The sequence below is a fragment of the Lactuca sativa genome, chromosome 3 (genome assembly GCF_002870075.4).
Source record: "Lactuca sativa cultivar Salinas chromosome 3, Lsat_Salinas_v11, whole genome shotgun sequence".
In the NCBI taxonomy this organism is placed as follows: domain Eukaryota; kingdom Viridiplantae; phylum Streptophyta; class Magnoliopsida; order Asterales; family Asteraceae; genus Lactuca; species Lactuca sativa.
The window spans coordinates 8,109,879-8,123,227 of NC_056625.2; the positions used below are offsets into that span (position 1 = coordinate 8,109,879).

Sequence of the window (13,349 nt, forward strand, 5' to 3'; positions counted from 1 at the left end):
ACCTGTAGGTGTTGTGAACGATGTGTTCACCCGGTGTACTCTAAACCTAGGTGATCATGCAAACTTGATGCCTAAACCCTGGTGATCATGCATACTTGATGCCTAAACGCTGGTGATCATGTAGACTTGATACATAAACCTTGGTGATCATGCAGACTTGATGCCTAAACCCTGGCGACTATGCAGACTTAGTGTCCGTTGTGTAAACCGTGGCAACGATGAACTTTGTGTCGATTCCCTTAGGATGATCCTTAGGAATGAGTGAACGAGAAATAGCTGATTCTTAGGGTAGATCCTTAAGAATAAAGAAGATAATGGGGATGGGTAATTGGGTTGATTGCTTAATTGTTTAAACATAATAATTATATTATTGTGGGTTGAAAACCCTATGTACTCACCAGGTTTCCCAACCTGACTCACTCAGTTTATTTATATCACATGTGTTGTTATGATATCACATTACACTGAGATATTAAGGAGATGTAAATCACTAGCGATAATGAATGTAAGTTATGTTTATGCTTATGTTTCTGTATTGACGATGACATCCCAAATGTTTTAAAATGAATAAAAATACTTTTCCTCGGAAATGCTTTGATAACGTATTTATCATGTTTTATTGGGAACAATTCCGCAACGTTTTTACTAAAAGAGATACTCTGATTTTTATAAAGCATAAACAAAATCGGTCTTTTCTGGCCGTGAAAATGGGGATGTCACATGAGTCAACCACAATTATCCCACCGGAAGGTTCAACTACTAAGTCCAATATTGAGGAGGGTAGATCTTCAAACATCCTTGAGAACTTATCTAATAAGGTCTCAAATGTCAATATGGGTGAGAGTCCACATTCAACAGTTCCACCACCAACATCATCATTATTACCAATTTCGACTATTCAAGCTACAACCATTCCTTTGAACTCACTAACATTTGAAGGTATCTTACAACATCCCATTACTTCTCTATTTTCTTCTCTGTCCACAAATAATACTCTCAACATTGAAGAATGTGTTGAGTTTGTTGATCTAGACTTTGACTATGAGGATGAGAAAGTCGAAGATCATGCTATTATGTCTGACAAGCAGTATAAGAAACTCAATTCAAAGCTTAACACGATTCATCAATTTTTGAATGATACTACTGGTACGAAGAAAGTTTGGATAACTAGTAATTTTTAAGGGTATAACCAACATGAAATTAACTAGTTAAGGATTCATACTTATGAAGAAAGTTTTGATAACTAGTAATTTTAAATGATATAAAAGAAAAAAAATAGAATTTTATTAAGTGGATTGATATTTAAAAAAAAAAAGAAAAAAAACTAAATGGAAGTATCAGCTTCGAATAAATAAAATAAATCTATGTTGGATAGTAGCATACATTAATATAAGACAAAACTTCAAAAATGGTCCCTGTGGTTTCCGAAAATATCAAGTTTAGTCTCTAAGTTCAAAAAACCTCACAGATGGTCCCTGTGGTTTCAAAACTTTTAACAAATGGTCCTTCCAGCTCACTCCGTTAGTTTTTGGCCGTTAAGTGGAGGGTATTTATGTCATTTCACTGCCACAGGGACCATTTATGAAGATTTGTCTTATTTTAAAAAGAAAAACTAATTATTTAATATTAAAGGATCCTCTCTCTCTCTCTCTCTCTCTCTCTCTAACACACAAACACAAACATATAAATATGGGTATGGGTGTAATAATCATCAACGGGTGCACCGTACAAGCCTTCGTGAACAACGAAACTCAGTTCAAAACCAGCGTCGACGCCCAGTTTGATTCCCTCGATGTCAACAACGACGACGTTCTATCCAGATCCGAGATGCGTAAGGCTTTTGAGTCCATGAGGTTTCTGGAAGCTCACTTCGGAGTTGACACTGCCTTGCCCCCGGAGGAGCTTACCTGTCTCTACGATTCTATGTTTCTGAGCTTCGATGAAGACTAGAACGGCACCGTTGATCTGGAGGAGTTTAGGTCGGAAATGAAGAAGACTATGCTCGCCATTGCCGTTGGGTTGGGGTCTTCATCGATTCAGATGGCGGTGGAAGATGATGATCAGAGTTTTCTGAAAAAAGCAGCTGATTTAGAAGCGGCCAAGATATCTGAGAGTTCTTAGATCTAACGGTGCACTATTAGCTGTGATTTTGTTGTTCGTACTCTTTTATTTTATATAATGGCATGTTAGTTGTGATCATTGACCTAAAGAACAAGGCTTTCTCCTTCAATAAAACCTTGAACTTCTTCAAAACCTTAGCCACAATTCTTCTCTCATATCTCTGATCTCTCAATTTTTTTCTCATTCACCGAATCTCAAAAATCGCAGCAATATCACACCCATTTAGTGTCGATCACACCCCGTGAAAGGAATTAGGAATTTACCTGCACATGACTGGAATTGAGAAATCGAGACGGGTTAAACAATTCCAATGGTTTCTTCCAACCTAGACTAGTGAATAAGGGTCTTCTGATTTTGTTGCTCTCTTCTTTGAAAGAAACCATGGACTGTGATTGATGGTGTGATTGATGGTGGTGACAGGGTAGAAGTAAGGTGAAGGTAACGAAAACAGAGGTAGGAGATACTTATTTTACTGTTGAACAATCGAAATAAAGGGGTTGCTGAAGGGAAGGGATGACGGTGGATTTGTGTGATTTGATCGGAGTAAAGGCATGAAATCACTTACCTTGGCCGATGTCACCTAGTGGTGATGATGGTAGAAGAAGCAGATAACAGCTTCAATTCTAATGGAGAAGGTGGTTGGATGTTTTTGAGAGAGAGAGAGAGAGAGAGAGAGAGAGGACCCTTTAATATTAAATAATTAGTTTTTCTTTTTATAATAAGACAAATCTTCATAAATGGTCCATGTGGCAGTGAAATGACATAAATACCCTCCATTTAACGGCCAAAAACTAACGGAGTGAGCCGGAAGGACCATTAGTTAAAAGTTTTGAAACCACAGGGACCATATGTGAGGTTTTTTGAACTTAAGGACTAAACTTGATATTTTTGAAAACCACAGGGACCATTTTTGAATTTTTGTCTTAATATAAATAAAAAATCAATCATAATTAGAAATTAGGATTTTTAGTTATTATTTAGACAAAATTGCAAAAATGGTCCCTGTGGTATACATTTTTTTGGGGTTTTAGTCCAAACCACGACTTTTTTGGATTGGTGGTCCTTTTGACCTAGTTTCGTTGCGTTTTTGGTCCCTCGGTAAACTAAAAAGACTGTTATGCCCTTCTGATATATTTTTTATGTGTTTTCTATTTAATTTAAATGAAAAATTAATTAATTAACTAATTTGGGCCCACATCTCTCTCTCTCTCCCCAAAATACCCAAACCACCGTCTCCGTCAAAGTGGTATAAAATGCAGAAAACCGCATCATCTTCAACCTTGGATCAAGAAGGTTTAGACATAGCTCAATCATTCTTCAAGCCCGTTCAAGGCGTTTGACCACGTCACATAATTCAAAAGCTTCTCGCCGTCACCCACAAATCGATTCAGAACAAGTTCTTCCGCACGGTCACACACTTTGGGATTCTTGGTCGCAAATGGCTGGTATGCGAATAACATATTCCCTTCTTTCATTTCGAAAATGGCGTCGTGTGATTCGATTGTAAGACTATAAGTGATTTGATTCGAAGAGACTCGTAGACCACATATTTCATCAAGGGCATCTGCTCCATTTCCGCCATCGTCACCTTCCCACCGCCGTGAGTTTTGATCGCACCTATGATCTCCTCCGCCAACTGGGTATGTAAATTAATTCCGGCTAAAAGTATATTGGGAAACAAAATCTTGACCCCCCCAAAAGTATTGAAACAAACTATGAATAAGATGTTATGAACCGCCTCATCTTTTGAAATCCCTAAAGCTTATGCTAGTTCGATGAGAAAGGGGTGAGACGATAAAGGGGGAAGAAATCTAGAGGGTTTGTTGAACTGCTCCGGTGGCTGATACAGGGGAAAAATCGATGTGTGAGATACGAGGGGATGAAGGAGTAAGGGTTGGGGATGTTTGGGGCTCCTGTACTAAGCAAAATAAACACAGTGGTGGTGGGTTTTTACCATGGCAGCAGGGAGTTGCAGAGGGAGCTATTCCGGTGGGGTATTCCAGCGAAGATTGGAGATGAGGTGTTGGGGTCGAGTTCAGGTGGGATGAATCCCATCGGAGCTTCTTTGGTGGGGACCTCCCCTGTCACCGCAACCTTGATGGTGGTGAAACAGGTGATGGGTTTGGATGGTTTGATGTTGTTGAAGGAGGTGAGTTGCGATTATTTCCATAGGGAGGCTTGATTGGGGAATACGAGTGCAAAGAGGGAAGCTTGGGTAGCCATGCCATCAGTGTTGGTGGATGATTGGAATCAAGAGAAGATGAAGAAATGGGGAAATACACACTCAGAGAGAGAGAGGGGGGGATAAGTGGGCCCACTTTTATATTTAATAATAATAATATTATTAAAAATTGAAAGAAAATGAAAAATAAATTCATTAAGGGTATAATAGTCTTTTTAGTTTGGACAGGAACCAAAACTGCAAGCAAAATAGCTCAAAAGGACCACCAATCCAAAAAAGTCGTGGTTTTGACTAAAACCCCAAAAAAATGCATACCACAGAGACCATTTTTGCAATTTTGTCTATTACTTAAACAAAACAAATCAATCATACATTAAAAGTTTAGAAATAAAATTATATTAATTTAATAAAATAATAGACTCTTAAAAAAATGATTTTTTGAAAACTAAAAGTATAAATAAAATTTTGAAACAAAAAGTATAAATTGAAAGACTATAAATAAAAATGTATTAAAATCCTCCTTAATAAATGAAGGTTTTTTTGCCACATGTCAATCTCTCATGAGTTTTGACACTTGTCATTTTGTGGTATTTTTGAATAAATGTTTTTTTTTCCATTTGTCATTTTTTTTTATTTTTTTTATCCTTTTTAATTAACACATCATATTTACATCTTAATTAATAATTGTCTTAATTAAAAATAACCAATAAATTACAATACTACAACTCATATAGTATTTAATGTGTTTTCTTTTAAATTTCAAATTTAAATAAACTTTTGTTTTAATCTTCATATTTAATTTTTTTGTTTTATCAAGCCGTATAACATACGGGTGTTACAACTAATTATATATATATATATGTTAAAAGGAGAAAGATGTCAACGTGCAAATCTTTTTTTTTTTTTTTTATTAAATTCAAAACAATAAAGATATAAACGTTTAAAGTATAAATTGAAATTCTTAATTAAGATAAGGGGTAAAACTTGAATATTTTAAATATAAACCAAAGTCTGTTTTGAAACTTTTAATTAAATTGATGGGCCATAGTTGAATATTTGTAATGCATATAATCAAATCAATCGTTCACTTCATCGTATATTTATATTTTTCATTTTTATTTTATTCGATAGAATTTCCCACAAATAATTGGTCTTGAGATCCCTATCCTTTAAGATTGATGGTGAAAGGACAGTTGACGTTTCTTTAAGGTATTCTCTTTTTTGGATTTTGTAGGCTGTCAACTTTTTCTGTCAGCCATTGCCGAATAATTAAAAAAAAAAAAAAAAAAAAAAAAAAACCTTGTTTGCAGTACCCGAGAAACTCCAATAGCCATTGCCCACATGCTTTCTTTACACCTGCCCCGATATTATCAAGAATAAGCACTTCAAATTCGAACCATTTTGCAAAGGAAAATATTCCAATCCCTGGCACATTCATGTCAATCATTACTTCCGCATTGCATGTAGATAGAATCAAATCTCCTTATTTTTGTTCTCTTTTGCTTTAAATTCTTTCAGAATTTTGGACTTTTAGGAATCATTTTTTAGAATCGTTATGGCCGATTTACGCTTGCATTGCACACAACGTTATCCCACTTTTTATAATGGTATCTTTCTTTTATTTGGATGTTACTACTATTTAAGCACACGAAATCAACCAACCATTATCTTAATTTCATTTCTTTTTCAAGATCAATTAACTAGAGCCCTTTTCAAAGCAGTCTTAATTTTCACCTGGGTAGTTTCTCTATATATTACCTAATAAAACCACATTTGAAGGGGCCAAGTGGGTGTCCCTTAAGATTGAAAACCGTGAGTACTTTTCAGTTTTAACAATTTGAATCGAATTGTACGAGAGTTGTGTGGAAGAAAGATCGGTTTAAATAAAGATGGCTGCTTTAACCGATGAAGGATCACGTCATCCACAGCATGTAGAGGTTGTCCCATTCAAGACATCCGGAGTCTCTCTAAAACTCGTCTTGCTACATGGAAACCTGGATATATGCGTGAAAGAAGCCATCAAACTCCCAAACTTGGATGCATTCAATAGAAAATTCACCCCTCTTTCGGGTACAAGTGATCCATATGTAACCATATCTGTAGCCAACGCTGTAATCGGAAGAACTTTTGTGATAAACAACAGTGAAAACCCTGTTTGGATGCAACATTTCTATGTTCCAGTAGCACACAACACCACCGAAGTGTTATTTGTTGTTAAAGACAGTGATGTCGTGGGTTCTCAACTCATAGGAGCAGTTGGGATTCCAGCTGAACACTTGGTTGCTAATTCTATAGTCAAAGGCACTTTCCCGATTCTGAATGCAAGTGGTCAGCCATGCAAACCTGGTGCCATGTTAACTCTATCCATCAAATACACACCCGTGGACAAAATGGTCATTTACCGTGATGGAGTAGGGTCGGATCCGGAATTTAAAGGCGTCCCAGGAACGTATTTTCCATTAAGAAGAGGAGGAAAAGTTACTCTTTATCAAGATGCTCATGTGGATGGAAGCCTCCCAAATTTGAAACTTGATCGTGGTTTAAGATTTATACAAGAAGATTGTTGGCGTGATATTTGTGATGCAATCAGACAAGCACGTCGTTTGATTTACATCACAGGGTGGTCCATCTTTCATAAGGTTCAACTTGTGAGATATGGTGCAAAAGCAAGAGACAGTATTTTAGGAGATCTTTTGAAAAGCAAGTCGGATGAAGGTGTCAGAGTGTTGCTTCTTGTATGGGATGACCCCACTTCAAAAAGCTATTTTGGATATAAAACGGTAAAACATACTAGTAGTATATAAAATCATCTCTTTTCTTGATTTTGCTACTATATACTATTAATTAAAACACCAACTTTATAATAGTAGTTACCTTCTGTAAAATGTAGGAAGGGGTTATGCAAACTCATGATGAAGAAACTCGTGCGTTTTTCAAGAATTCATCTGTTCAAGTTCTACTTTGTCCTCGTTCTATAGCAAAGGGTAGCTGGGTCAAGAAGGTTGGATTTCAATTGGGAAAAAAAATTCTTTTTTTTTTTTTTTTTTTTAAGTATTCAAGTCTGAAAATTTGAAGTTTGAATTTGAATGCAGGATGCTGAAACCATTTATAGCCATCATCAAAAGACTGTTATAGTGGATGCTGATGCTGGTATCAAAAGAAGGATTATGGCATTTGTTGGAGGTCTTGATTTATGTGTGGGGCGTTATGACACTCCAGAACATTCTCTTTTTACTACATTAAACACACTGCATAAAGACGATTATCACAATCCAAACTATACAGTAAGCAAGCATTTTATTTTAGGGAAAATTACTTACAAGTCCAACTAAGTTTCCAAACCATTCGATAAACCTCAATCATGTTTTGTCTGTTCAAAAAAATTCAACAAACTTAACATTTTGTCTAAAAAGCCCAACTAAGTTACACTTTTCTGAAAGTCAAATAAAAGAAACAAATGACGTGGCTCATTACCGTATCGGGAAAATGACTTGTTACACCAACGAAGTTTCCAAAACGTTTAAAAAACTTCAATCATGTTTTGACTGTTCAAAAAAAAAACTCAACGAACTTAAACAACACAAAATTGAGATTTTTTGAACAGTTTGGAACTTTGTTGGACTTTTTAGACAAAAAGTTAAGTTCGTTGGGTTTTTTTGAACAGATAAAACATGATTTAGATTTTTTTAATGGTTTGAAAACTTCGTTGGGTTTTTAAGTCATTTTCCCTTTATTTTATTAATTACTTGTTATACTATATGATAGGAGTATATCATTAACTTTTTGAAATATTGTGATATGTTTTTATGTTGTTTATCAGGGGCCCACAACAGGGTGTCCAAGAGAACCATGGCATGATTTGCATTGCAGGATTGAAGGTCCAGCAGCATATGATGTACTCCAAAACTTTGAGGAGAGATGGTTGAGAGCTTCAAAGCCACGTGGCCTTTCAATGACCAAATTTTTTGATGTGTTACTAAAAGTTGACAAGATTCCAGACATTTTAGGTGTAACTGATGCTCGTTACACTAGTGAGAAAGATCCAGAAGGTTGGCATATTCAGGTAATTATCAAACACAATAAAACTGCATGTCTATATATAATATATGTACATCTTAATTTTTACTAAATGAACACCGATTTCTTTACTATTTTTTTAATCGTCTTCTTTATGTGTAGGTGTTTCGTTCAATTGATTCAAACTCTGTTAAAGGTATAGGTTTCCCTAAAGACCCCAAAGATGCTAAAAACAAGGTAATATTACTTTTGGTTTCAAGTTTCTTCCATTAATTATACATTTTTGGGAATGAATGCAATGAATAGCTCATTTTGTTAATTTAACATGTGTAACAGAATTTAATATGTGGGAAAAATGTGCTCATAGACATGAGTATACATACTGCATATGTGAAGGCCATTCGTACTGCTCAACATTTTATCTATATTGAAAATCAGTACTTTCTTGGTTCTTCATATAACTGGGCTAACAACAAAAGCTTAGGTAAAAAATAAATAACCTCTTATGGTAGAAGAAATGATTATAATATGATCAGAGATAATTTAAATGAACTGTTGTTGTGGTTTTTAGGTGCAAACAATTTGATACCAATGGAAATAGCTCTTAAAATCGCGAATAAAATCCGAGCAAATGAGAGGTTTGCTGTATATATTGTGATTCCAATGTGGCCTGAGGGAAATCCTACGAATTCCTCTACTCAACGGATTCTGTTTTGGCAGGTTGATTTGATTAATTGAAAATTATTATACATCTTCAGAGATAATTATATCTATCTATTAATTAAGTATAAAAATACTAGTAAATAAGAATTGTGATTGAAAATTGAAATCAAATCTTTATGTATCGCAGCATCAAACAATGCAAATGATGTATGACACTATTTACAAGGCTTTACTAGAAACGGGGCTCCAAAACGAATACGAACCACAAGATTACTTAAACTTTTTCTGCCTTGGCACACGAGAGTCATCTAAATACGCACCTGTTTCTAATGGGAAAGTTTCATTTTCCCCAAATACCCCTCAAGTACGTCCTCTCCTTTTCCCTTTATATTTTCTTCATTTTCTTAATTAACATGTCTTCTTGATGATCTAGGCGCTTAGCATCACAAACAGACGTTTCAAGATCCATGTAAATTCGAAAGGAATGATAGTCGATGATGAGTTTGTGATATTGGGTTCTGCAAACATAAACCAACGCTCATTAGAAGGTACACGCGACACTGAAATTGCAATGGGTGCATATCAGCCACATCATACATGGGCCCACAAAGGTTCTAGTCCAGCTGGACAGGTACACGTGTTCAATTCTCGAAACAAACAAATTAGGAGGGGATTGTATTTTCTAGGGTTTATGTATGTAACTTGGTATGAAATTGAATGGTTTGGTATGTTTTTTTGTAGGTATCTGGGTACAGGATGTCGTTATGGGCGGAGCATATGGGAGAAGCTGAGAGCATTTTTGAGGAACCACAGAGCGTTGAGTGTGTGAGGAGGGTGAGGTTGTTGGGTGAGCAGAATTGGGAACAGTATGCTGCTGATCAAGTATCGGATATGACGGCCCATTTGCTTAAGTATCCGGTGGAGGTTGACGGGATGGGCCGGGTGAAGCCGCTCTCCGGCTGTCCGAATTTTCCAGATGTGGGTGGGAGTATTGTGGGTTCTTTTGTTTCTGTTCAAGAGAATCTCACCATATGAAGCTGCCAGATGTGATGTGTTTTTGCGTTTTTGATTTTTTTTTTTTTTTTTTTTTTTTTTTTTTTTGTGTGTGTGTGTGCGCTTTCTTGAATAATATGTGTTATCTCATAACATATTGTGTAAAATAATTAGTGAATAAATGGAAAATTGTGAAGCTTCTATGCCCTTTTGCGTCTCTCAAACTCTTTTTTACCGTATAAGGATCATTGTTTCTTCTTTTTTGTGAAAGCTAATAAAATGTTTGGATGATAACTTCTAAGGGTATTAATCTTTGAAATGTCTATAAAAAATATATCATTGAACCTTATTTTATACACGTATTACAAATGAACTATTTCTAGTTGACAGACATTATCAATTATCTTTTCCAACGTACACAAAATATCATTGGTGACCAGTTATAAAAGATTTATCTGATAATATTGGAAATTAAGAAAAGAGAAATGCTTATATTATTATTAGGGGATGTGTTTTGTGGCTATTACATCTTTTACCCGAAATTAAATAAGATCAAACTCCACATAACACATAAGTGTGGAAGTTAGGAATGCTTTCTCCGTGACAAAAAAAACGATAAGACACTCAAAAGCTTGTTATCGAGAAATTTGCAATGGAAGATCCATCTAATGTAAAAATCAAGGGTTTTTACCATTGATGCTCACTACATAGGAGTATTTGTCCCCATGCCCGGCCCTGAGGGTGTGCAAAGTATGCACCGCACAGGGTCCGGAAAAAAGGGTCCGAGTTTTAGCCAACTTATATAGTAAACATGTTAATATATATTGCATTACGCAAGAAAAGTATGAAAATGTATTTTTGTTCAACTGGCAATCATCGCTGGTCAAATCTCACATTAAGTTATGTTCGATTCTTGGCTGCTGCAAACATTTGTTTTTTTTAATAATAATAGTTGTTTTAGTAATAAATAAATTTTTACGTGTAAATCTTCATAAAAGAGTTATAGTGTCTTTTACATGGGCAAGGTTAAATTCTTGTTACCTGCACCTTCAATCCTGTTTTTTATTAATCACTCTTTTTTTCTTACCCTACCATTTTATTAATTAGTTTTTTTATTTTCATTCTCACTTTTCTTTATTAGTTAATCTTTTTCATTCCAAATTTATGTTGTAATTGTTTTCTTTATTTATGTTTTTTCTAATTGCCCTCACTCGCCTTAATTGAGCAAGTTTTCAATTAATCTGATTTCTTTTGGATTTCAACTTCGTTGGCACCATATTAATCGGTTAAACCATACTAGTATTAACGAATTATATATATATATATATATATATATATATATATATATATATATATATATATATATATATATATATATATATATATATATATATATAGGAAAAGGGAATATATGGCTATTAGGTATTTAAGCTTAGGTATAGAATATAAAACTCGACGTCGTTTTGTAGATGAACAATCAAATCCTTAAATTGATTTTACGATTTCCTAGCATATGGTTTCTTTCCTTCTTTCGATCTTAGTATTCACGATCATTCTTTATTGACTAATCAACTTCAACCCTAATATCGTCTTTTTTGATTTTGCATCGCTTGTTCCAGGTCGATTTTAGTCGTTAATTTTCCTGCAGTGATTGTCTTCTTCAAATTCACATCCCCTGTTCCATTCCAGGTAGTAATTAAATATTTCCCGGTAATAATAAAGTTGTGCACTGTTTATCTTATTTAAATTAAAATTAACACATTCCCATGTGATGTACAGTGAAATTGGGTTAGTAGTATAATAACATTATCCATGATTCGTTTATTATGCTCAAAGCCCAATAAATTACTTCATAGAAAAGAAAATTGAAAGATCATGTTGTATATTCCAATTATTAAGAAAATAATAGGAATTACTTTGTTTTTCTCCTCTTTAATTCTATAAAGCACATATTACCTTATTGACAGTAAATAATGGAAGGCTCTTTTTGCAACATATTAAATTATACTTTGTTTGACAGCTCTACGGTTTTATATTTTCTAGCTATAAAAAATGTTTAAAATGTAAGTTCTTGTGTTTATATGTACTACAGGTCATTCACTATGAACACAGAAATACAAGTAGCAGACAAATCTATTGAAACACATATGGTTAACGACATTGATGCAAATAGTTATCTAGAATCAACTTTAGAATGCGAGAAAATAAATGATATCGATGTAAATCTGGGTCATGATGGAGATGAAAGTATCATTGGAAAGGTTTTCAGTACACCTCATGATGCATATACGTTTTATAATCAATATGCTTTTTTACATGGATTTGGTATACGAATTCATTGGGCCTTTAAAAACAAGACGACAAATGAGCCATACCGTAAAATGTATGTTTGCAATAAACAAGGCTTTAAAAGATTGAAGGCTAATAGTTCTGGGGTTGCAAAGAAACAACGTAGAAATTTGAGGACCGGATGCCAAGCAATGCTTCGAATTTCAAAAGGAAAAGATGGGATATGGTTTGCGGACATGTTTAACGATACCCACAATCATGAGTTAAGTGTTACACTGTAGCACCCGGTTCCTGGTACGTAAATGTTATTTGAGTATTTCCTTTCTTTTAGCCTTGGACTCGGCGAGTCATAGGTCCGACTCGCCGAGTGGATGCGGGACCCGGGACACGTTTAAGTTGTTGACTCGGCGAGTCCATATCCTGGACTCGGCGAGTCACAGCTGTTGGATGAAACCCTAAGTTTCAGGGGTTTGCACCCTATTTAAGCAGCTTATCTGCCCAAGGCCAGCCCCCATTCTCTCCCCAGAGCTCCCAACCCTCGTTTGTGCTTGTTCTTTGAAGATTGAAGTTTTGTTGTGTACTTTTGAAGGCTTTGAAGGAAGGAAGGAAGTAGATCTAGAAGATAGAAAGCCATCCAAGCATTATTTGTGTCCTTCCAGCAGTTCCTTTGAGGTATAACCTGTTTTCCCCTTGATTCTATGCTTAAAACTTCATTTGGGTCCTTCTTGGTCATTTCCCCAAGTTTGTATGTGCATTATATGTCGTAATAAGGCGTTTGGCCTTTGGATCTATGCAAGATTGAGCTCCAAGAGCTCAGATCTGTTAGCTTTTTGGCCCCATGTGGCTTGTTAGCCCTAGATCTACCCTTTTGAGACATTTTGAGCCCTATAATCCATATTGGTGAATATCCACACGTAAAGTTGGAAACTTTACGTGTGATTCGTGTCCTAGGAGTCCAGATCTATGAATGGCATGGACTGGAATCGAGCAAATCGGTATATTTTAGGAGTGCATGGCAGCGACTCGGCGAGTCTGCTCGCGAGTCTTCGAGTTTGTCCCCTTTCCGTAGTGTCGAGTGAGCAGT

General features: G+C 35.4%; 2 protein-coding genes and 1 pseudogene across 2 annotated transcripts; all 3 read left to right on the forward strand.

Moving 5' to 3' along the window:
* Positions 1-1,695: 1,695 nt before the first annotated feature.
* Positions 1,696-2,121, forward strand: LOC111920778 (uncharacterized; annotated as a pseudogene).
* A 3,878-nt stretch (positions 2,122-5,999) lies between these two features.
* LOC111920777 (phospholipase D beta 1) lies at positions 6,000-10,193 on the forward strand. Its single transcript, XM_023916338.3, has 10 exons — positions 6,000-7,083; positions 7,194-7,304; positions 7,396-7,587; positions 8,124-8,366; positions 8,483-8,557; positions 8,657-8,804; positions 8,892-9,040; positions 9,171-9,347; positions 9,417-9,614; positions 9,725-10,193. Exons 1-10 carry the CDS (start codon positions 6,193-6,195, stop codon positions 10,016-10,018), a joined length of 2,478 nt encoding a protein of 825 aa, XP_023772106.1. The 5' UTR covers positions 6,000-6,192; the 3' UTR covers positions 10,019-10,193.
* Positions 10,194-12,078: 1,885 nt separating this feature from the next.
* Positions 12,079-12,546, forward strand: LOC128132714 (protein FAR1-RELATED SEQUENCE 7-like). Its single transcript, XM_052769630.1, has one exon. The coding sequence runs from the start codon at positions 12,079-12,081 to the stop codon at positions 12,544-12,546; it is 468 nt and encodes a 155-aa protein (XP_052625590.1).
* Positions 12,547-13,349: the final 803 nt, after the last annotated feature.